Source organism: Pezoporus occidentalis, unplaced genomic scaffold (genome assembly GCF_034315485.1).
Source record: "Pezoporus occidentalis ecotype Australia unplaced genomic scaffold, CSIRO_AGI_Poc_V1 ctg425, whole genome shotgun sequence".
Taxonomy (NCBI): Eukaryota; Metazoa; Chordata; class Aves; order Psittaciformes; family Psittacidae; genus Pezoporus; species Pezoporus occidentalis.
Genome location: NW_026915753.1, coordinates 92,898 through 114,391, shown reverse-complemented (window position 1 = coordinate 114,391; position 21,494 = coordinate 92,898). Strand labels below are relative to the sequence as shown.

The window sequence follows — 21,494 nt, the reverse complement described above, 5'->3', positions numbered from 1 at the left end:
TAATATTTTCTTTATTTACACGTGAAAGAATCCGAAGGTTCCAAACAGGCGCGAGGTGGGGGGGAGGGGGTTGGTGGGGGAGGGGCGAGAGCAAGAGAGGAGGGTGGGGGAGGGGCACGGAAAAAAAAAAAAAGAAACCCTCAAAATCAAACGAATCCCCACCCCACCCCCCCCCCAAATTTAGAAAATTATACACAAAGCTTAAAAAAAAAATGTAGCACCCGCCCCTCCCCCACCCGGGTCATGGGGGAAGGGGGGGGAGGGGAGGCGCAAATAAATTAACCCCCCCCCCAAAAACCCAACCCCAAAACCCCAAAACTCCAGCGCTGGGGGGGGGGGGAGGGAGGGGCAGAAAATGTTGGGGTTTTTTTTTTTCCTTCCCATTTTTAAAAAGATTTTTGAATTTTTTTTTGAATTTTGCAAATTTTTTTCTTCTTAAAAACGCCCCCAATTTCCCTCCCCCCCCCGCCCCTCCCAAAGTACCCCAAAATTCACAGAAAAAAATAAAATCCAAAGAAAAACCAAACTAAAAAAAAAAAACCAACCAAACAGTAAAACCTGGGGGGAGTGGGGTGGGGGAGGGGCCACCCCATCATGCCCCTCCCCCCCAAACACCACCTCCCCCCTTGAAGTCCATGTGGTGGGGGAAGGGCTCCCCCTTAACCCCGCCCCCATCTGGTTGGGGGAGGGGCTGTGTGTGGGAGGGGCTCCCCCTTAACCCCGCCCCCTTTTGGTTGGGGGAGGGGCTGTGGGGTGGGAGGGGCTCAGTCCGGTCCCACAGATCCATTTCTGTCCAATCCCATCGCTGAGGGGGTGGGAAGGAGGGGGGGCGGGGCGGGGAGAGGAGGAGAAAAGGAAGGGAATGGGAAGGGAGGGGTTGTATCCCGCTGACGTCATCGATGGCGTCATCATCCCCGTCACCCCGAGTCGGAGTCGCTGGTGTCCGAGGAGGAAGAGGAGGAGGAGGAGCTGCTCGAGTCCGAGCTGGAGCTGGAGGCGCTCAGGCGGGACACGGCCACGTGCTGGGCGGACTCGGCCTTGTCGCTGGCTATGGGGGGCCAAAAACAGAGGGGTGAGGCCTCTGTCGCGATACGGCACGACAGACGTCGAGAAAAGCTTCAAAAACCCTGGTAAACGGCCATAAACTGTCGCAAAACTACCACGAGTCCCCAGTCGCCCCAATAAACTCTTGTGACCAATCACGATAAATTGTCCCCTCAATAGTCCCCAATAAACTCTTGTGATAATCTTCAATCGATAAACCCCCCAATAAACTCTTGTGATAATCCTCAATCACGATAAATTGTGATAAACCCTCACGATAGTCCCCAATAAACTCTTGTGATAATCCCCAATCGCGATAAATTGTGATAAACTGTCACAATAGTCCACAATAAACCCCAATAAACTCTTGTGATAATCCCCAATCGCAATAAATTGTGATAAACTGTCACGATAGTCCCCGATAAACCCTTGTGACAGTCCCCAATCGCGATACACTGTGATAGTCTCCAATTAACTACTGTGATGAACTGTCATGACAGTCCCCGATAAGCTGCAATAAACCCAGTACCATTGTGACAGTCTCCTGTCAACTATCATGATAAAGTGGCACGACAGGCCTGGATAAGCTGTGATGTACCCCAGTACCATTGTGATAGTCTCCTGTCAACTATGGTGACAAACTGGCACAACAGACCTCGACAACCTGTGATAAACCCCAATAAACTATCGCGATAGTCTGCAATAAACTATAATACACCCCAGCATACGGCTGTGACAGTCCCTGAACAACTGTCACGACAGATCCCACTGAACAGCAATAAACTGTTGCAACAGTCCCACGTAAACCCCCATAAACTATCGTGGTCATTCCCGACTGCCTGTCGTGACAAACTGTCACGATAACCGCACTAAACTGTGCTAAACTCACAACAGACCCCGATAAAACCCCATAGCGGGCAATAGCCTGCTCTGCGCTATCACGACAGGCTGCGATAACCCGCCCGTGACCTATCGCGACAGGCGCTCACCCTTCTTGGGGGGTTTCTTGGCCGAGTTGAGCTGCCCACTGACGTCCTGCAGCCGCTTCTCCAGCTCCCGCTTCTTCTCCAGCGCCAGCTCCTCTTTCGTCTTCCCCACCGGCTTCTTCAACGCTGCGGAGGGGACATGGGGGGGGTCAAAGGGACCCCAAAATAGCCCCAAATCACCCCAAAACCAAATGGCCATCCAGCAGCCAAACAATGAACACCCAATGGTCAACAACACCCCATCTACCACCCCGAAACAACCAATGGCCGACCCCTCAGCCAGCACTCAACCAATGGCCAACCAACCAATCCAACCATCAACCACCCAATGGGAAACCCCCCAACCAACCAGCCCCCCCCAAAAACACCCAATGGCCCAATGGCCTACACACAACCAAACCAATCCCTCAACCCAACAGCGCAATGGTCTACACCTGATCAACCCAACCCCTCAACAGCCTACACCCAACCAATCCAACATACAACTCCTCAACCCAATGTCCTACACCCAACCAACACCCAACCCTTCAACCCAATATCCCAATGGCCTGCACCCAACCACTCAACCCAACAGCCTGCACCCAACCAACACAACACCCAGCTCCTCAACCCAACGGCCTAATGGCCTGCACCCAACCAACCCACCACCTCAACCCAACCCAACTCAACCCCATGCTCAACCAAAGGCCGCCCTGGGGCCCTGTCTCACTCTCGCTGTAGGGCTTGCGCGGCTTCTTCCGCAGGCAGGACAGGACGTAGCGCTCCAGCTCCCGCAGCGTCGAGGGCTTGAGGGTCTCGAAGTCGATCTCGATCTCCTCCGGGTTGGAATCCCGCAGCGAGGGCTCCCGGGATTGGATGATGTGCACCACGCGGCCCAGCTTCTCCCCGGGCAGCTTGTTGATGTCCAGGCTGAGCTGGCGCTTCTCGTCGTACGTCATGGGCTTGCTCTCCTCCTCCTCCTCCGAGTCGTAGAGCGCCGACGGCGGCGGCGGCAGCGCCGCTTTCGCCGCCTTCTTCGAGTTCCTGATGGGAGAAATCACTGATTAAAACCCCCTTTTCCCCACCAGAAACGAGGGCTTTCCCACCAGAACCACCCCCCATTTCACATAAACCACAAATTCACCCCAAATCCACCCAATTTCCATGCCCCAAACCCCTTCAATTTCAGACAAAACCCCAAAATCAACTTTCCTGCCCCAAAACCACGCTTTCCCTCCAAAATACTTCAATTTTCACCAGAACAATTCAGAAAGTCCAAATTTTTCAAAACACACTCCAGAAGTTCCAAACTAAGCCCCCAAAATCTCATTTTTCCTACCTCAACCCCCCAATCTCATTAATCTATGATAAACTATCACAACAGTCCCCAGTAAGCTCTTGTGATAGTCCCCAGTCACGATGAACTGACAAGCTGTCACGATAGTCCCCAGTAAACCCCAATAGACACTTGTGATATTCCCCAATCACAATAAACGGTGACAAGCTGTCACGGTAGTCCCCAGCAAACCCCAATACACTCTTGTGACCCCAATCGCGATAAACTATGATAAACTATCATGATAATCCCCAATAAACCCAATAAACTCTTGTGATAGTCCCCAACCACAATAAACTCTGACAAGCTGTCACGATACTCCCCAATAAACTCTTGCGACAGTCCCCAATAGCGATAAACTGCGATAAGCTATCGTGATAGTCCCCAATCACGATAAACTGTGACAAGCTGTCCCAAGCCCCGCCCTTTCCCCCTCCACGTCCTCACCGGGTGCCGCCGGCGGCGGCTCTCCGTGCCCGGCGGAGCTGCGCCTGCCTCAGCCGCGCTTCCTCGTCTCCCCCTTTTTTGTGTTTCTCCGTTTTCTTCTTCTTCTTCTTCTCCCTCTTCCTTTTGGGTTTGGAGACGGGGCCCTGCGAGAGGGCAGCCAACTGCTCGTGGACGGCACGTAACTGCAGGGGGGATGGACACGGGGAGGGGGGGGTGAGGTGGGCACCGGGCAACGGCTCCGGTCCGGCTCCGGCACCGGTTCCGGTTCCTCACCTGCTCCTGCAGCTCAGCCAAGCGGTTGGCCCGTTCCTCCTCCGAGTCGGAGCTCTCCTCGCTCTCCGAGGAGCTCTCGCTGCTGCTTTCGTCGTCTTCGTCGTCCTCGTCGTCGTCTTCGTCGTCATCCTCGTCGCTGGAGGATTCTTCCGAGGTGGATTTGGAAAGGGCGCCGGGAAGCGGAGCCGATACCGAGGGCGGGCTGGCGGCCTGCGGCTCGTCCGGCATCTTGGCGTAGCTGAACTCAAACACGTCCTGCGGGAGAGGCAGGGATGGGGGTCAGTGGGGGGCACCAAAGGGCAATGGGGACGCCTCAAGGGCGCCAAGGTCCTGTCGTGTCCCTGGAAACGTGTCTTGATCTATCCTTAGGGATGAGACACCAGGATAACAGGGATGGGACTGGATACTGGGACGACATTAGGACTAGACATTATAACAGGAACACTGGACACCATGATCAGACAAGACACCAAAATAGGGTCTTATTGGTAGGGATAAGATACAGGGACACCAGGACCCAAACATCGGTATCTTGATCTATCCTTAGGGATGAGACACCAGGATAACAGGGATGGGACTGGATACTGGGACAATGACATTAGGACTAGACATTAGAACAGGAACACTGGACACCAGGATCAGACAAGACACCAAAATAGGGTCTTATCGGTAGGGATAGGATACAGGGACACTGTGACCCAAACATCGGTGTCTTGTTCTATCCTTAGGGATGAGACACCAGGATAACAGGGATGGGACTGGATAATGAGACAAAGACATCAGGACTAGAGACTAGAACAGGAACATCAGACCCCAGGACACTGGGAATGGGACTGGGCACTGGTGTCTTGTCCGTGGGGACCAGGACATTGGAGTCTTATCCCTGAAGATGGGACCAGGACACTGGGACCAGAGTGGACAATGGGACCAAGGGCACCCACGCACCCGACCTCAGCTCACCTGCAGCTTGCGTGCCATGGCCACCACGTCGTGGTCGGGGGGGTTGTACTTGTAACAGTTGGAGAACATCAACCGGACGTCGGCAGCGAACTCCTGCGCGTCGTGGTAATCCCTGTTCTCCATTTTCCGCTACGGGAGGGAAACCATCGGTGAGGAAAGCCTGAAACCACCCCAAAACCCTACTCCTGCCTCCCCCCACCAGCCCCACACCTTGATGGTGCTGAGGTCCATGGGGTGCTTGATGATCTCATGGTAGTCATGGAGCCCCAGAGCCGAGGCATCGACGGGCTTGTAGAAGGGCCAAGCGTAGGCTGCGTGCTTCTTGGAGAGCAGCTCCTTGAGGATCCCATTGCAGTACTTGAGCTGCTCCGACAGCTTCCCCTTTTTGGACGTCTGGTGCTGCTGGGAATCGGGCAGATCCTTCCGGGGGGGCTTGATGGGGCGCCCGCTCTCGCGCCGCGCCGGGATTTTGGCCGCTTTGCTTTCCAACAGCGTGGCCGAAGGCGAGGATTCGCCCCCGCCGCCGCTGGTGGCGATGATGGCCGTGGTGGTGGGGGTGGTGGTGTCCGCTTTCCGCTTCACGCCCTTCTTCTGCCCCCCACCCCGCCCCCAAAAACACCCCAAAATGAGGATGGGGAACACTCCCCTGCTTTGCAAGACCCACCAAAATCCACTGAAACACCCCCAAAATCCCACAAAAAATCAAAATACCCCCAAATCCACTGAAATACCCCCAAATACCCCAAAACCCCCAAATACCCCCAAAATCCCAAAATCCACTGAAATAACCTCAAAATCCACTGAAATACCCTCAAAATCCCAAATTCCACTCAAATACCCCCAAAATTCCACAAAACCCCCAAATACCCCCAAAATCCCCAAATCCACTGAAATACTCTCAAAATCCCAAATTCCACTGAAATACCCCAAAATCCCACAAAAACTCAATGCATCCCCAAAACCCCCCAAAACCCTAAAATGCCCCCAGAATATCCCAAAATATCCCCAAAATCCACTGAAATACCTCCAAATCCCACAAAACCTCAAAATACCCCCAAAACGCCCAAATCCACTGAAATACCCCCAAAATGCCACCGAATCCCAAAATACCCCCAAAATCCACTGAAATCGCCCTAAACCCCTACCTTAGCCACGGGCTGGGTGGGTGCCGGTGCCGCCAGCACCGGCGGCGCGGGCGAGTGCAGGGACTTGAGGAGCGGAGCGGTGATGACCGACGGATGGGGAATGTTGACGATGGTGGTTGGGATTTCGGGGCTCGGGCTGTAGACGGTGGCGTGGGACACGGAGGAGACGGCGGGGACTTGCTGCGCGGCGGTGAGGCCGGCCAAGAGGGCTGGAAACGGGGCGAGGAACCCCATTAGGAACCCCCAAAACCAACCCCTGACACCACAACACCCATCGCGGCGAGCGGTACCTGCCGCCCGCGACGCTCCTTTCTTATGGCTGTTCCTGGCCACCGGCACCACGATCTCCTGCTCTTCGGGTGGCATCTGAGCCACCTTCTGCAGGAAGATCTTCTCCAAGGTTTGGGCCATCAACACGATGTCATCCGTGGGCTGGAAGGGCCCAAAGGGGCGTTAGGGTTGTGGCGAGGCGGCGACGCCGGTGGCGTCGGGGTGGTTCTCACCTTGTTGTAGATGTAGCAGTTGGTGAACATGGTGTTGAAGTCCTGCATGCACTCGGCAGCCCCCCAGTAGTAGTTGTTCTCCAAGCGCCGCTTGATGGTCCCCATGTCCATGGGTTGCTTGATGATCTTGTGGTAATCCTATGGGATAACGGGATGCGGTGGTCACGGATAGGGCGGAAGCTCCGGTACCCGGCGCCGAGCTCACACACCAGCTCTCACACAAGCACCCAAACGCAGGCAGGAAGGGGGGGGGGGGGAAATAGGGGTTTGCTCCCTACCCTGAGAGTGCCACCGTCCCCCTACGTGTCCTTTGGCGGGGTGGAAAACCTACGCTATGGGGAGAGCTGGATGGAGGCCGGTGTCCGGATGGGCGCGATGATCCCGGGAAAGGAAAAGGAGGGAAGGGGTGGGTGTGGAAAAAAAATCTAAGGAAGAGCAACAAGAAAGAACCTCCGTGGAAAAATTACCTCCGGGCTTTAAATCCTCGAGCGCCACAGGCGAGACACGGGGGGGCTGGCGTTTAATTTTGGGGTCACAAGATGTCTTCTACAAACTCATGGATGGGCATCTGCAAAACGCATTCAGGGCACAAGAGATTAGGTGGGAATGGGGGGGGGGGGGTAAAGGGAGGGGGAAAACGTCCGGATTTACCTCTAGGAGCGGCTGCGTGGTTGCATCCGTGCTTTTTAGAAGGGATAACGGGAGCAAAGGGGGAAAGGTGGCAGCCGCTCGGAGGACGTCCCCAGGATGAGCCCCAACGCCTACGAGGGGCTATGGGGAGGGGGGGGATAAGGGGAGGTGTTGGGATGGGATCTGGCGCCCGGAAAACAGGGCAAAATCTCCTTGGGAAAAGGCTTGGGAACGCTGGCGGTGGCACTCTCAGGGTTGTATGGGGACAAGGTGGGGGGGGGAACCAAGATGGAAAAGGAAATGCCCCAAGCGGCATCTCCCATGTGCCTGACACCCCCTGCCTGCACGCGTGAGGGGCGATGGGGCCGCACACATCCATCCACACACGGAGCCATGTGCCGGGACACGCTTCCACACGCCAACAGCCCCCCCACATGCCCACCCCCCCCCCCAATTCCTATCCGTCGGAATGCGTTACCGGGAGCCCCAGCTTGACGGCGTCCACCGGCTGCCGAAAGGGCCAAGCAAACTGGTGCTTCCAGAGGGCTTTCATCACCACTTTGTGCAGGTACTGGAGCTGGTTGGTGACCCGGCCGGGCTTCTTGGGGTTGGAAACCTCAGGGGGGGGCGGGTTCACCTGCGGAGACGGCAGCGCCGGCACCGAGGCCATGGTGGGGCTCTCAAAGCCCTCGTAGAGGAGGGAGGGTTTGCGGATCCGCTTGCCGGGGGTCGATTCCGTAGCCAGAGCCATGAGCCCGGCGTTGCTCTCCCCTAGGAGCCTGGAAAAGGTGCAGGGACAGGGTTAAACCAAAGAGCTCCGTTATGGCTTAGCCAAAAGAGAAGAAACCAGCCCAAAAGCATCACCAAGCGGTTGGGTCATGGGGTTCCCAGCCCCAGGCTCGGCGCCGGATGCGACTCCGGGTGCCAGGGTGGGATTTGGGGATGGACTTCCCAAGGAACGGGGCAAGCAGAGCCAAGGGCTCGCTGCGGATCCAAGCTCAGCCTCCGAAACAAAGGGCATCGGTGCCACTGACACCCGCTGGTGCCGGTGTCATCGCTTCCATTGGGATTTAACCATCACAGCAATGCCAACAAAGTGGAACCATGGCATGGGTTTGGTGCTGTTATGATCACCCATCCATGAAGGAATAGGACACAACATAAGGGATCTGTATCTATGCCCCATTCCCGATTTATGGGTGAAAACCCAATGATTTAGGACAACATCAACCAGCGGAAAACCGGGACGAGGGGACCACAAAACCCATGGAAAACCGGGATCCCCACGACCCCATTCAAACCAACGGGACAGCACCACCACCGCTGGCCATTGGTGCCCGGTCCCCCCAGGAACAGGCACCGATGTGGGGTGACAACGACCCCATTCCCCAATCCCCCCCACCCCTTACACCCCCGGTCCCGGTACCTACTTGCTCTGGGGGTTCACGTTCTGCAGCATCGCGGCGGCTGCGTGCGAGGCCCGCGGGCCCGGCCCTTCTCCTTCTTCTCCTCCCGCCGCCGCCGTCTCTTCCGACGCCCCCCCCACTTTGCCCGGATTAACGGGGGTGGAAAGGTGGGGGGGGGGAGCTCAACCGGTACCGGCCCGGTGGGGGCCAACCCCCGTCAGCGCATCACCGGCCAACGGGGAAAGGAGCGGGGAGGGGAGGGGACGGGGGGACACGGGGACGGACGAGGCGGGCGCCGTCTCCCCGCTCCCCCCGGGGCACGACGGGCGTCAAGCGGCGGCGGCGGCGGCGGCTGCTGGTCCGGTGGGGCGCATCCAGCGGCCTTCACATGAACGGGCGCGGAGAAGATGGCGGCGGGGACACGGTGAGGAAAACGGCCGGGGAGGAAGGAGGGAGCCGGGGGAATGGGGGGCTGCTTGTGGGGTGTCCCCCTTTCTTCGGACCCCCCCCAAATCGGGTCAATATCAGCCTCGTCGCGTCGCTAAGAGCCGGCAGCGCGGATGAGGACGGCGGCGGCGGCGGATGGAGGCGGATGGCGACGGGGGCCGAGTCAGCGGCCGGGCTCCATCTTGGCTCCCGGATGAAGACTGGGAAGGGAAGGAGGAGGGGGGAGGGAAGAGAGAACCGGGTTGAAGGGGAGGGCCCCTCACCGCCGGCCGCAGGCAGGGGTCGCTACGGAGGCCGGGGAGGGTCCGGCGGAGCCGTCCGGGAGCGGCGGAGGCGGGGGATGGATCCGGATCGGGGCCGCGCCCCCCAACAACCCCCCCCACCCCCCCCCTTCAACCCCCCCCCCCCTTTTCAACCCCTCCCCGCGCGCGCGCACCGGGCCCGACCCGCTCGCTGCTCCGTCCCAGCGAAATGGCGCCGCTCGCCCGGCCCCCGGCCGGCCTTATATAGACACGAGCCGGCCCCTCATTGGGCGGCGGCGCCGCTGACGTCACCCCCACCGCCCCTCCGCCGCCTCATTGGCCGGACGCGCGCCACGCGCCGCGACGCCGTTGGCCGAGCGCCACGCCCGTCAACGCCGCCCCGCCCACAAGGCCCGCCCCCTCTCCTCCAACCGCAGACCTCCCTTTTCCGCCCGGCGACTCACCCGGACGAGCGGGCGCTGCCGCCGCTCATTGGCCGGCGCCCGCGCTCCTCGCCACGCCATTGGCCGCAAGGCCCGCGGAGGGGGCGGGCCCGGCGGGCGGAAGCGGCCGTTGGCGGCCGTTGTGTGCGTGTGAGGGGAAGGAGCCCCGCCGCCATCTTGCGCGCCCGCCGGACAATGAGCACCGCGCTCCGGGCTCCCCTCGGACACCCCCGGCCCCACCGGGGACCCCCCCCCCCCACCTCCGGCCTTCACCCCCCCCCCAATTTGAGGGGGTCCCATCGCACCCCCGACCCCTTCTCACCTTTCCCCACCCCCCCACCCCTTTTTACCCCGGGGTCCCCTCCGCGCCCCCCCCCGGGCCCTCCGGCCCCGCAGGCAGCACCGAGCCCCCTTTAAGCCCCTCAGCAATGGGGCGACCCCCACGGACACGGCGCTGCTGCGCCCGACAGCGCCGGCAAAGCGCCTGATCCAAGGGTGAGGCCTGAGCCCACGGCTCCTTCCTCCCCCCCCACCCCCCACAGCCTCCACCGGGAGGGGCCCACGGCGGCGCCGGGACCCCCAAGTCCCTTCGCCCTATGGGGCAGAGCCGCTTTTGCCCCCCTTGTCTCCCTCCGCGGCCTCGTTGGGTCCCTGCACACACGCACACACCGCCCCCCCCCCCGGCCGTGACACAGCACTTGGGGCCCTGCCCGCCGCCCCCGCGCGAACACCCAAACATGGCGCTTTTCGCCCCAAAACCACCGCCTCCCGCGTCACCGCCGCTCTCGCCGCCCATTGGCCCGCGGCGATGACGTCAGAGGGGCAGGACCACCCCCCCCGTACCCCTCCAATCCCTAATGAAGGGGGGGGGGAGGGGGCGAGGTCTTTCCCACCCACCCCCCCATCACTCACCTGAGCCATGGGGCCGCGCCCCCCCCCGGCCCCTCTTCATATCCCCCCCCCAAAAAAAACCCCGTTTTGGGGTAAAAAAAGCAGCTTTAAAAGCCCCAAAACCCCCCATCCTGGGGCAAGAAAAGGGAGCCGCGCGCGACGTCACCCGCGCCCCGATTGGCTCCCCGCCGTCACGTGGCGCCCCCGCGGCTCCCACGGCCCCATTCATCCCCACCACCACCCCCCCATTCACCCCCGCGGGGGCCCTGGCGGCTCCGCAGGGTCCTAACGCCGGCCCTGCGGGAGGTGATGGGGGGGACACGCACACAGAGAGCGACAGCGCTGGTACACGGGGGGGGGCACCCATGGGGGTCCCAAGCAGTGGGGGCACCCATAGGGGGTGCTGCATGGCAAGGGGGGGTCAGGTATGATGGGAGCACCCATAAAAGGAGGGGTGGGGGGGGTGGAAGGGGGTTGCAGCAGCGCCCTGCAGCCACTCGGGGCGTGCGGCACCAATGCACGCTGCTATGGGGGTGCAAGTGAGTGCAGTGCACGCTACTATAGGGGCGCAGTGGGTGCTGCTAAGGGGTGCCAAGGGATGCAGTGGTGCTGCTATGGGGTGCGAGGAGGTGCGCGGGGTGCAGTGGTGCTGCTATGGGGTACAAGGGGATGCAGTGATGCTGCTGTGGGGTACAGGGGATGCAGTGATGCTGCTGTGGGGTACAGAGGATGCAGTAATGCTGCTTTGGGGTATAAGGGGATGCAGTGCTGCTGCTGTGGGGTACAAGGGGATGCAGTGCCGCTGCTGTGGGGTACAAGGGGATGCAGTGCACTCTGATAAGGGGATGCAGAGCAGGCTGCTATGGGGTACAAGGGAATGCAGTGGGTGCAGTGCACGCTACTATAGCGGCGCTGTGGGTGCTGCTAAGGGATGCAGTGGTACTGCTATGGGGTGCAAAGAGGTGCAGTGGTGCTGCTATGGGGTACAAAGCGATGCAGCGGTGCTGTATGGGGGTGCAGTGCACGCTGATAAGGGGGTGCAGTTCACGCTGCAATGGGGTACCCGGGGGTGCAGTGGGTGCAGCACACGCTGCTATAGGGGTGCAGTGGGTGCAGCGGGGCGTCGCAGCAAGCGCTTTGCCCCCCATAGCATCAACGCTCAGTGTGGGGCTGCGGGGCCATAGGGCAGGGGTGCCCCCTAATTAACAGCGCTTGTTAATTAAGTCCCCGCTGTCCCCAGCGCTGTCACAGCACCCGAGCGGCCCCGCGGGCTCTTCTGCCCGGTGACAAGTGACGCAAGCGCAGCGCCGGCCTCCTATTGGTGGAGGGGCCGGCACCCGGTAGCACCCAGGGGTCCCATCGCGATGGGTGCTGAGGCCCTGCTGGTGGCAGCGGGGTGCCTCTGGGTGGCCCTGGGGGCTGCGGGCACCGATGGTGAGAGGTCCGGGGGGGGGGGGATTAATGCAAGGGGGTCCCCCCCCTTGTCCCCATCCCTGTCCCCTTCTTGTCCCTTCTCCCCATAGAGCCCCAGGTCCTGTCCGAGGTCCTCTTCTGCCAACCGGATGAGCCCTCGCTGGGGCTGGCGGTGACCCTGGGCACGGACCAGCTCTTCTGGTTCAACTTCTCGGGCTCGTCCTGGATGCGGCACGTGCCGGAGCTGCCGCCGGAGCCGCCGGAGCTGGAGGCGCCGGAGCTGGTCCGGAAGGATGCGGAGTTCTGTCAGAGCCTGCTCGTCCTCCTCACCAACATCAGCAGCGGGCAACTGGCTCAGGCCAGGGGTACGGGGGGCATCGTGGTGGTCATCGTGGTCGTTATGGTTAGGATAGGTCATCATGGTGATCATCATGGTCGTTATGGTTAGGGTAGGTTATTGTGGTCATCATGGTCATTGTGGTCATGGTGATCATCGTGATTGCTATGGTTATGATAGGTTATCGTGGTCATGGTGATCGTTGTGGTCATTATGGTTGTGATAGGTCATTGTGGTCCTGGTGGGCCTGTGGTCATGGTGATCGTTGTGGTCATTATGGTTGTGATAGGTTTTCATGGTCGTTACAGTTGTGATAGGTCATCATGGTGATCATTGTGGTCGTTATGGTTGTAATAGGTTATCCTGCTCGTTATGGTTGTGATAGGTCATCATGGTGATAATTGTGGTCATTATGGTTGTGATAAGCTATTGTGGTCATGGTGGGCACTGTGGTCGTGGTGGTCATCGTGGTCATTATGGTTGTGATAGGTCATCATGGTCATGGTGGCGATCATGGTTGGCATGGTCATGGTGACCGTAGTGATCGCTGTGGTCATCATGCTCGTGGTCACTGTGGTTATGGTGGGTCAAGGGGTTATTGTGGTCATGGCGGTCATCACGGTTGTCATGGTCATGGTGGTCATCATAGTCATGGTGGTCATCATGGTTGTCATGGTCATGGTGATCATCATGGTCATGGTGGTCATCATGGTTGTCATGGTCATGTTCACTGAGGTCATCATGGCCATGGTGGTCACTATGGCCATTGTGGTTATGGTGGGTCAACGTGGTCATCACGGCCATGGTGGTCATGGTGTGGCCCCCAAGGGGACAGTGATTTCGCCCCCGTTGCTTTTGGGGCCGATTTTGGGCTGTAAAAGGGCCAATTCGGGACATTTCACGGGGAGGGCTTGGAGACGCGGGACGCGGTTGCCTTGAGGCACCCCCCAAAGCTCCCCCCCACCCCCCCCAACCCAAGCGCCCCCTTTTGCCCCCATCCCATCCCAGGGATCCCAGTGGCCAAACTCTTCCCATTGCGACCCACGGCTTTGGGCGAGCCCAACACCTTGGTGTGCCTGGTGGAGAACATCTCCCCCCCCGCCGTGGACATCGCCTGGAGGGCGGACGACGTCCCCGTCACCCGCGGCGTCACCCACAGCGGCTACACCGTGACCAACGGCGTCACCTTCACCCGCTTCTCCTACCTCCGGGTGACCCCCGGCGCCGGGACCATCTACAGCTGCGTCGTCACCAGCCCCGGCCTCAACAGCAGCACCGTGGCCTATTGGGGTGAGCGCGGTGACAACAATGGGGGGGGGGACACACACCCTCGGTTGTTCCTATCCCATTGTTGTTGTTGTCCCCCCGTTGTAGTGGCGCAGGAGACGGGTGACACCGAGACGTTGTGGCCGGCGCTGTGCGGCGCTGCCGTGGCCTTGGGCACGGTCTTGGCTCTCATGGGCATCGCCATGGCGGTGGCGGCGTGGTGGGGCAGGACGGGACGGTGCCGGATGTTAACCCTGTGCCGTTGACACAACCCCCATCGGTGGTGGTGGTGGTGGTGGTGGTGGCACCGGTTGTCTCCATTCAGCATTAAACCCCTTTTGTCTATGGCTATGTTATCCTCTGTGATGGTGGCTTCTCCGATGGCTGGTATGGGGTTGAGCTACACAAACCCCCCCCCTTCCAAAACGAGGTTCCTCAGTGTTGTGCCTCAGTTTCCACACTGTGGGATGCGGCCACGGTGGTGGCTTCTCCAATGGCTGATATAAGGGTTCAACCCCCACGGAGTCACCCCCGGTGGCGCGGTGGCGCAGGAATACGGCACCCACCTGGTTTAGGGGTGGTCCAGGTTCATCTGTTGGTGTCTGATGGGTCCTATCCTGCTCCGTGTCCTTGTCCTTGTTCTGCTGTCGGTCCTGGTCCTGGTTCTGATGTGGGTCCTGGTCCCCAGCCTGGATCCAGTCCTTTTCCTGGTCCCAGTTCTGGTCCTGGTCCCGGTTCTGATGTGGGTCCTGGTCCCAGTTCTGGATTCGGTCCTTGTCTTGGTCCTGGTCCTGGTCCTGATGTGGGTCCTGGTCCCACTTCTGGATCTGGTCCTTGGTCCTGGATCTGCTCCTGGTCCAGATCCTGCTCCTGGTCCTGGTCCCAGTCCCGATCCCATTCCCCATCCCGCTCCCTCCTTGCCCCCCCCATGTCCATCACCCCCCAATAGAGACCCCGACTAACGCGATGTCCCGACGGTGGCTGCCGCCGGCATCTTCTGTCCTGGCAACTGATGACGCGCATCCAACGCGGGCTCTCATTGGCTGCCTCACGGATGGGTCACTCGCCTTGCCCAGTGACCCACGGATGTGGGGCAGGAGGATCCCGGCAGGACCCAGAGATGCTGCTGCTGCTGCTGGGGCTGCTGCTGGGGGTCCCGGGGGCAGGTGGGGGCCGGAAGAGGGGGATTTGGGGGTGATCGGGGTGGGGGGGTTCAGACCTATGAGACATTAGGGGCGGTTTGGGGGGGGGGGCAGCCCTATAGGACACTGGGGGAAGTTTGGGGGCATTCTGCCCTATGGGACATTGGGGATGGTTTGGGGGGGCCCAGCCCTATGGGACAGTGGGGGCGGTTGAGGGGGGCTTAGCCCTGGGGGTCCCCAAGTGATGATTTCAGAGGGCTTCAGGGGTTTGGATTGATGGGGAGATGGGAATAGATGGAGAGATGGGAACGGGGAGGGATGGGGATGGATGGAGGTGCATTGGGATGGATGGATGGAGGTGCACTGGGATGGATGGAGGTGCATTGGGATGCATGGATGGAGGTGCATTGGGATGGATGGATGGAGGTGCACTGGGATGGATGGAGGTGCATTGGGATGCATGGATGGAGGTGCACTGGGATGGATGGATGGAGGTGCATTGGGATGGATGGATGGAGGTGCATTGGGATGGATGGATGGAGGTGCATTGGGATGGATGGATGGAGGTGCACTGGGATGGATGGATGGAGGTGCACTGGGATGGATGGATGGAGGTGCATTAGGATGGATGGATGGAGGTGCATTGGGATGGATGGATGGAGGTGCACTGGGATGCATGGATGGAGGTGCATTGGGATGGATGGATGGAGGTGCACTGGGATGCATGGAGGTGCATTGGGATGCATGGAGGTGCACTGGGATGCATGGAGGTGCATTGGGATGGATGGATGGAGGTGCACTGGGATGGATGGATGGAGGTGCATTAGGATGGATGGATGGAGGTGCATTGGGATGGATGGATGGAGGTGCATTGGGATGGATGGAGGTGCATTAGGATGGATGGATGGAGGTGCATTGGGATGGATGGATGGAGGTGCATTGGGATGGATGGAGGTGCATTAGGATGGATGGATGGAGGTGCATTGGGATGGATGGATGGAGGTGCATTGGGATGGATGGATGGATGGAGGTGCACTGGGATGCATGGAGGTGCATTGGGATGCATGGAGGTGCACTGGGATGGATGCATGGAGGTGCACTGGGATGCATGGAGGTGCACTGGGATGCATGCACAGAGGTGGGGGGCTGCAGGCAGCACTCACCCCCCCAGAGCTGCCCCCATGTCCCCTCCACAGCCACCTTCGTGGTGCAGCTCTGGGGCTCCTGCGCTCTGGCTCCCAACGGCTCCGTCCCCGGCTTCACGCTGGGCTTCAATGGGGCCCCCCTGGTGTGCTATGAGCCTGGGGCCCCCGGGCGAGCCGTGCCCTGCGCCCCTGTGGAGCTGGGGGGCATCGCCGAGGCCCTGGCCCAGGCGCTGAGCATGAACCCGGCCTGGAGGCAGAGGATGAGGGAGAGGGAACGCGCCTGCACCCGCCTGCGGCCCCACAGCATCGGCGGCCTGGGCAGTGGTGGGTGCAGGGGAAAGGGGGTGGTCAATGGGAACATTGAATGGGGATGGTCAATGGGGATGGTCAATGGGAACATTGAATGGGGATGGTCAATGGGAACATTGAATGGGGATGGTCAATGGGGGTGGTCAATGGGGATGGTCAATGGGAACATTGAATGGGGATGGTCAATGGGGGTGGTCAATGGGGATGGTCAATGGGGATGGTCAATGGGAACATTGAATGAGGATGGTCAATGGGGATGGTCAATGGGGGTGGTCAATGGGGATGGTCAATGGGGACGTTGAATGGGGATGGTCAATGGGGGTGGTCAATGGGGATGGTCAGTGGGGGTGGTCAATGGGGATGGTCAATGGGGATGGTCAATGGGGATGGTCAATGGGGGTGGTCAATGGGAACATTGAATGGGGATGGTCAATGGGGATGGTCAATGAGGATGGTCAATGGGGATGGTCAATGGGGGTGGTCAATGGGAACATTGAATGGGGATGGTCAATGGGGATGGTCAATGGGAATGGTCAATGGAGACATTGAATGGGGATGGTCAATGGTCAATGGGGGTGGTCAATGGGGACGGTCAATGGGGGTGGTCAATGAGGGCTGTCAATGGCGGTGGTCAATGGGGATGGTCATTGGGGGTGGTCAATGGGTTGGTCATTGGGGACGATCAATGGGGGTAGTGAATGGGGACTCTCAATAGGTCCTGTCAATGGGGATGGTCATTGGGGGTGGTCAATGGGGATGGTCAACAGGGCTGGTCTATACGGCCAGTCAATGGGGTTGGTCAATGAGGCCAGTCAATGTCCTCCCTTCCCCACAGCCCCCCCCCAGGTCCGCATCACCTCCTCGTCCTCCAGGGACCCCTCTGACCCCATGCTCCTCACGTGCCACGTGTGGGGCTTCTACCCCCCATCCGTCACTGTCCTGTGGCTGCACAACGGGGACCCGGTGACCCCCAGTGACGAACCCCCCCCCGTTGTCCCCAATGGGGACCTCACCTACCAGACCCAGCTCAGCCTCAAGGCGGCCCCGGCCCATGGGGACACCTTCACCTGCTCCGTGCAGCACCCGGCCCTGGACCAACCCCTCTTTGTGGATTGGGGTGAGTCAGGTTTGGGGGGGGGCACCCCCTTATCCTTGTCACCCCAATGGGGGGGGTAGGGGGGGTGACATCAGCTCACGGTGTTGTTGTCCCCCCCTCGTCTCCAGGTCACGGGTTGCCCCCCACGCTGGTGTTGAAGGTGGTGGCGGCCACCGTGGTGATGCTCTTGGGGATCGGGGTCTTCGCCTTCGGGCTCCATCGCTACCGGGCACCGGCCCCGGGTGAGACCATGGGGACGGGGACAGTGCTTTGGGGGTGACACGGACCCTCCTCACCCCACATTCACCCCCTTTGCAGGTTACACCCCCCTCGAAGGTGACACCCACCCCATAGGTAAGGCCACGTTGTGTGTGTGTGTGTGTGCCCCCACATTGTCCCCATGGACCCCCCCGTTCTGCTGCCCCCCATGTTTGTGTCCCCATTGCAGGCTGCATCTGAGGACACCCCACTTCTCCTCGCAGTGGTGACATCGGGATGGTCCCCTCCCGGCGGTACCATTCACCCCCGGGGGGGGGGGGACACCCCCCCATGCACGGTGCTGGTGGCAATAAAGATGCTCCATGGCCTTGTGGTGGTGCTGGCAATGGGGCTCGGCACCGGGATGTGGGGCAGGGGGGGGCACGGGCCCTGCTCTGCGCTATGGGGTGGGCTGGGGGGGTCCCCTATGTCCCCCTATGGTGTCGTGTGTCCCCGCCCCCGTCTCCATTTGACTTCTCACCTCCCATTGATCTGCCTGGCACCCGATGACGTCAGCCGCGATTCGAGGTCTCATTGGTGGCCGCGGGGCGGCTCCGCCAATCACGGGCCGCAGAGAGGCCGGAGCAGGGTTTGGGGTCTCCCTCGTTGCTCACCCGCCCCGAACGGCCCCGTCCCCGCTTTGTGCCCCACTTTGTGCCCCATTTGTGCCCCCTCTGCCCCCAATGGCCTCCTCCTGTGCCCCACAGGCCCCATTTGGGCACTTACCCTCAACAAACATGGCGGATGAGGCTTCACCACCTCCCTCTGCGCATGCTCCAAGCCCTGTGGAAGGGGGGGTATTTCTTGTGGCTTTGCGCATGTGCAACAGGAAGTGAGCCCTTGGATAAGAGGCCGGGAAACCCCGTCTGGGGCCTTTCAGTAGGCCCGAGCCGCCGCCGGTGCTGCCATGTGAGAGGATATGGGGCGTCTATGGGGCTCTATGGGGCGTCTGTGGGGCTGAGGAGGGGAAATGGGTCTCTATGGGGCGTCTGTGGGGCTGAGGAGGGGAAATGGGGGGGCTCAGGGGTGTCTATGGGGTTTCTATGGGGCTGAGTGGGGGAAATGGGGGGCTATGGGGTGGCTGTGGGGCTGAGGAGGGGAAGTGGGTGCTTATGGGGTGTCTCTGGGGCTGAGATGGGGAAATGGGGCTCTATGGGGTGTCTGTGGGGCTGAGACGAAACGGGGGGCTATGGGGTGTCTGTGGGGCTGAGGAGAGGAAAGGGGGGGCTGTGGGGTGTCTGGGGCTGAGGAGAGGAAATGGGGGGCTGTGGGGTGTCTGTGGGGCTGAGGAGAGGAAATGGGGGGCTGAGGAGGGGCTATGGGGTGCCTGGGGATCTAAGCTGGGACTTGAGGGGCTCATCCCTGTCCTGGTGGGACCCATTCCCTCTCCTGTTTGATCCCACCTCCATGCCCCTCATTCATGGGATTTGCTCCCCACCTCCCCCACCCCCCCCATATTTGGGATCTGGGGCTGCCCCCCCTCACCCCCCCCCCGTTTTTCCATGGATATTCCCAGCATGTCCGACTGGGAAACCGCCCCAGCCGTGACCGAGACCCCGGACATCAAACTCTTTGGGAAGTGGAGCACGGATGATGTCCAGATCAACGACATCTCCTTACAGGTACCGCTATTGGGGTATGTGGGGCGGGGTGTGGGGGGACACAACCCTTCCCGTGGCATTCCCCCCGTTGGGAATCCCTTTGGGATTCACCCCACCCCCGTGACCGTTACCCCTATAGGATTACATCGCCGTCAAGGAGAAGTACGCCAAGTACCTGCCCCACAGCGCCGGGCGCTACGCGGCCAAGCGCTTCCGCAAGGCCCAGTGCCCCATTGTGGAGCGCCTCACCAATTCCATGATGATGCACGGCCGGAATAACGGGAAGAAGCTCATGACCGTGCGCATCGTCAAGCACGCCTTCGAGATCATCCACCTGCTCACCGGGGAGGTGGGAGCGGGGCCTCCGTGGGGCGCGCGCGGCACCCCCTTTTTCAGCCCCTGTGATGCTCATCCCGATGCTCCTCCTTTATCCCGTTCCAGAACCCCCTGCAGGTCCTGGTCAACGCCATCATCAATTCCGGCCCTCGGGAAGACTCCACTCGCATCGGCCGCGCCGGCACCGTGCGGCGCCAGGCTGTGGATGTGTCCCCCCTTCGCCGCGTCAATCAGGTACCAACCCCCCCCCCGTATCCCATTTTCCATCCCTAATTTAGGCCATTTGACTTCCCCCCCCCGGCTCCCTGCAGCTCCCTGCATCCCAATGTCCCCTTTCCCATCCCTAATTCCCATCCTTAGCCCATTTGGCTCCACCTCAGTGCATCCCAATGTCCCCTTTTCCATCCCTAATTCCCATTTTCCCTTAGCCCATTTGGCTGCCTGCATCCCAATGTCCCCTTTCCCATCCCTAATTCCCACTTTCCCTTCAGACCATTTCCCTCCCTGCATCCCAACACCCCCTTTTCCATCCCTAATTCCCACTTTTCCCATAGCCCATTTGCCTCCCTGCATCCCAACATCCCCTTTCCCATCCCTAATTCCCACCTTTCCCTTCAGCCCATTTGCCTCCCTGCATCCCAACATCCCCTTTCCCATCCCTAATTCCCATTTTTCCCTTAGCCCATTTGCCTCCCTGCATCCCAACATCCCCTTTCCCATCCCTAATTCCAACCTTAGGCCATTTGGTTCTCCCTCAGTGCATCCAAATATCCCCTTTTCTATTCCAAATTCCCATTTTTCCCTTAGACCATTTGGCTCCCTGCATCCCAACACCCCCTTTTCCATCCCTAATTCCCACTTTTCCCTTAGCCCATTTCCCTCCCTGCATCCCAACATCCCCTTTCCCATCCCTAATTCCCATCCTTAGGCCATTTGGCTCCCTGCATCCCAACACCCCCTTTCCCATCCCTAATTCCCACTTTTCCCTTAGCCCATTTGGCTCCCTGCATCCCAACACCCCTTTTTCCATCCCTAATTCCCACTTTTCCCGTAGCCCGTTTGCCTCCCTGCATCCCAACATCCCATTTCCCATCCCTAATTCCCACTTTTCCCTTCAGCCCATTTCCCTCCCTGCATCCCAACACCCCCTTTTCCATCCCTAATTCCCACCTTTTCCCTTCAGGCCATTTGGCTCCTGTGCACCGGAGCCCGGGAAGCCGCTTTCCGCAACATCAAGACCATTGCGGAATGCTTGGCGGACGAGCTCATCAACGCTGCCAAGGTGAGGATGAGGATGGGATGCAGGGATCACCTTTGTGCCATTCCTGTTGGGAACGGGGACCCACGGATCCCCCCCCACATCCAACCTTGATCCCTTCGTTCCAGGGCTCTTCCAACTCCTACGCCATCAAGAAGAAGGATGAGCTGGAGCGCGTGGCCAAATCCAATCGTTAGGAGCCTCCCGTGGCTCTTCCCTCCCAATAAATGGCCTTTGCCTTTGGATGTCCTTGGGAAAGAGCAGGGAAAACCTGGATCGAGGGATGGGAGAACGGGAATGGGCTTTAGAGTGGGAGGTGGGGATGGGATAAGGGCAGGGGATTCCTCCCTCTGCTGGGATGGGGTGAATGGGGAAGGGTTGGGGTGCTCCAATGGCAATGGGCCCCGTGGCGTTGGGCTCTTTCATCCCAAAGCAAGCTGGGATTCCATGGAATTGCCCCAAAATGACACAAATCAGCCCAGTTGGACCCAAAAAGGACCTGAATGCCCTGGTCAGGGGGTTTGGTGGGGTGTTTTGGGGGTATTTCAGTGTATTTTGGGGGTTTTGTGTGATTTTGGGTGTATTTTGTGTTTTTTGGAGG

The 21,494-nt window shown here is 59.9% G+C and overlaps 4 protein-coding genes across 9 annotated transcripts; 3 read left to right on the top strand and 1 right to left on the bottom strand.

Moving 5' to 3' along the window:
* Positions 1-675: 675 nt before the first annotated feature.
* BRD2 (bromodomain containing 2) lies at positions 676-8,943 on the bottom strand. 6 transcript variants are annotated; one of them, XM_062634429.1, is made up of 12 exons: positions 8,734-8,942; positions 7,782-8,082; positions 6,674-6,811; positions 6,461-6,602; positions 6,171-6,379; positions 5,236-5,616; positions 5,026-5,154; positions 4,066-4,320; positions 3,793-3,935; positions 2,740-3,053; positions 2,034-2,156; positions 676-1,048 (listed from the first exon to the last, which is right to left on the bottom strand). In XM_062634429.1, the coding sequence occupies exons 1-12, from the start codon at positions 8,760-8,762 to the stop codon at positions 918-920; spliced, it is 2,295 nt and encodes a 764-aa protein (XP_062490413.1). In that variant the 5' UTR covers positions 8,763-8,942; the 3' UTR covers positions 676-917. The 6 variants fall into 6 exon arrangements, with proteins under 6 accessions (XP_062490413.1, XP_062490412.1, XP_062490416.1 ...); XM_062634428.1 differs by having other exon boundaries at positions 3,793-3,974; positions 8,734-8,941; XM_062634432.1 differs by lacking the exon at positions 8,734-8,942 and adding an exon at positions 7,141-7,241 and having other exon boundaries at positions 3,793-3,974; positions 7,782-7,912.
* A 3,029-nt stretch (positions 8,944-11,972) lies between these two features.
* LOC134171834 (class II histocompatibility antigen, M alpha chain) lies at positions 11,973-14,014 on the top strand. Its single transcript, XM_062634412.1, has 4 exons — positions 11,973-12,166; positions 12,256-12,510; positions 13,491-13,772; positions 13,857-14,014. Exons 1-4 carry the CDS (start codon positions 12,097-12,099, stop codon positions 14,012-14,014), a joined length of 765 nt encoding a protein of 254 aa, XP_062490396.1. The 5' UTR covers positions 11,973-12,096.
* An 833-nt stretch (positions 14,015-14,847) lies between these two features.
* LOC134171839 (HLA class II histocompatibility antigen, DM beta chain-like) lies at positions 14,848-17,745 on the top strand. Its single transcript, XM_062634416.1, has 4 exons — positions 14,848-14,914; positions 16,087-16,359; positions 17,180-17,461; positions 17,569-17,745. Exons 1-4 carry the CDS (start codon positions 14,869-14,871, stop codon positions 17,718-17,720), a joined length of 753 nt encoding a protein of 250 aa, XP_062490400.1. The 5' UTR covers positions 14,848-14,868; the 3' UTR covers positions 17,721-17,745.
* A 756-nt stretch (positions 17,746-18,501) lies between these two features.
* On the top strand, positions 18,502-21,151 carry RPS5 (ribosomal protein S5). Its single transcript, XM_062634426.1, has 6 exons — positions 18,502-18,607; positions 19,215-19,320; positions 19,439-19,648; positions 19,741-19,869; positions 20,819-20,917; positions 21,022-21,151. Exons 2-6 carry the CDS (start codon positions 19,216-19,218, stop codon positions 21,088-21,090), a joined length of 612 nt encoding a protein of 203 aa, XP_062490410.1. The 5' UTR covers positions 18,502-18,607; position 19,215; the 3' UTR covers positions 21,091-21,151.
* Positions 21,152-21,494: the final 343 nt, after the last annotated feature.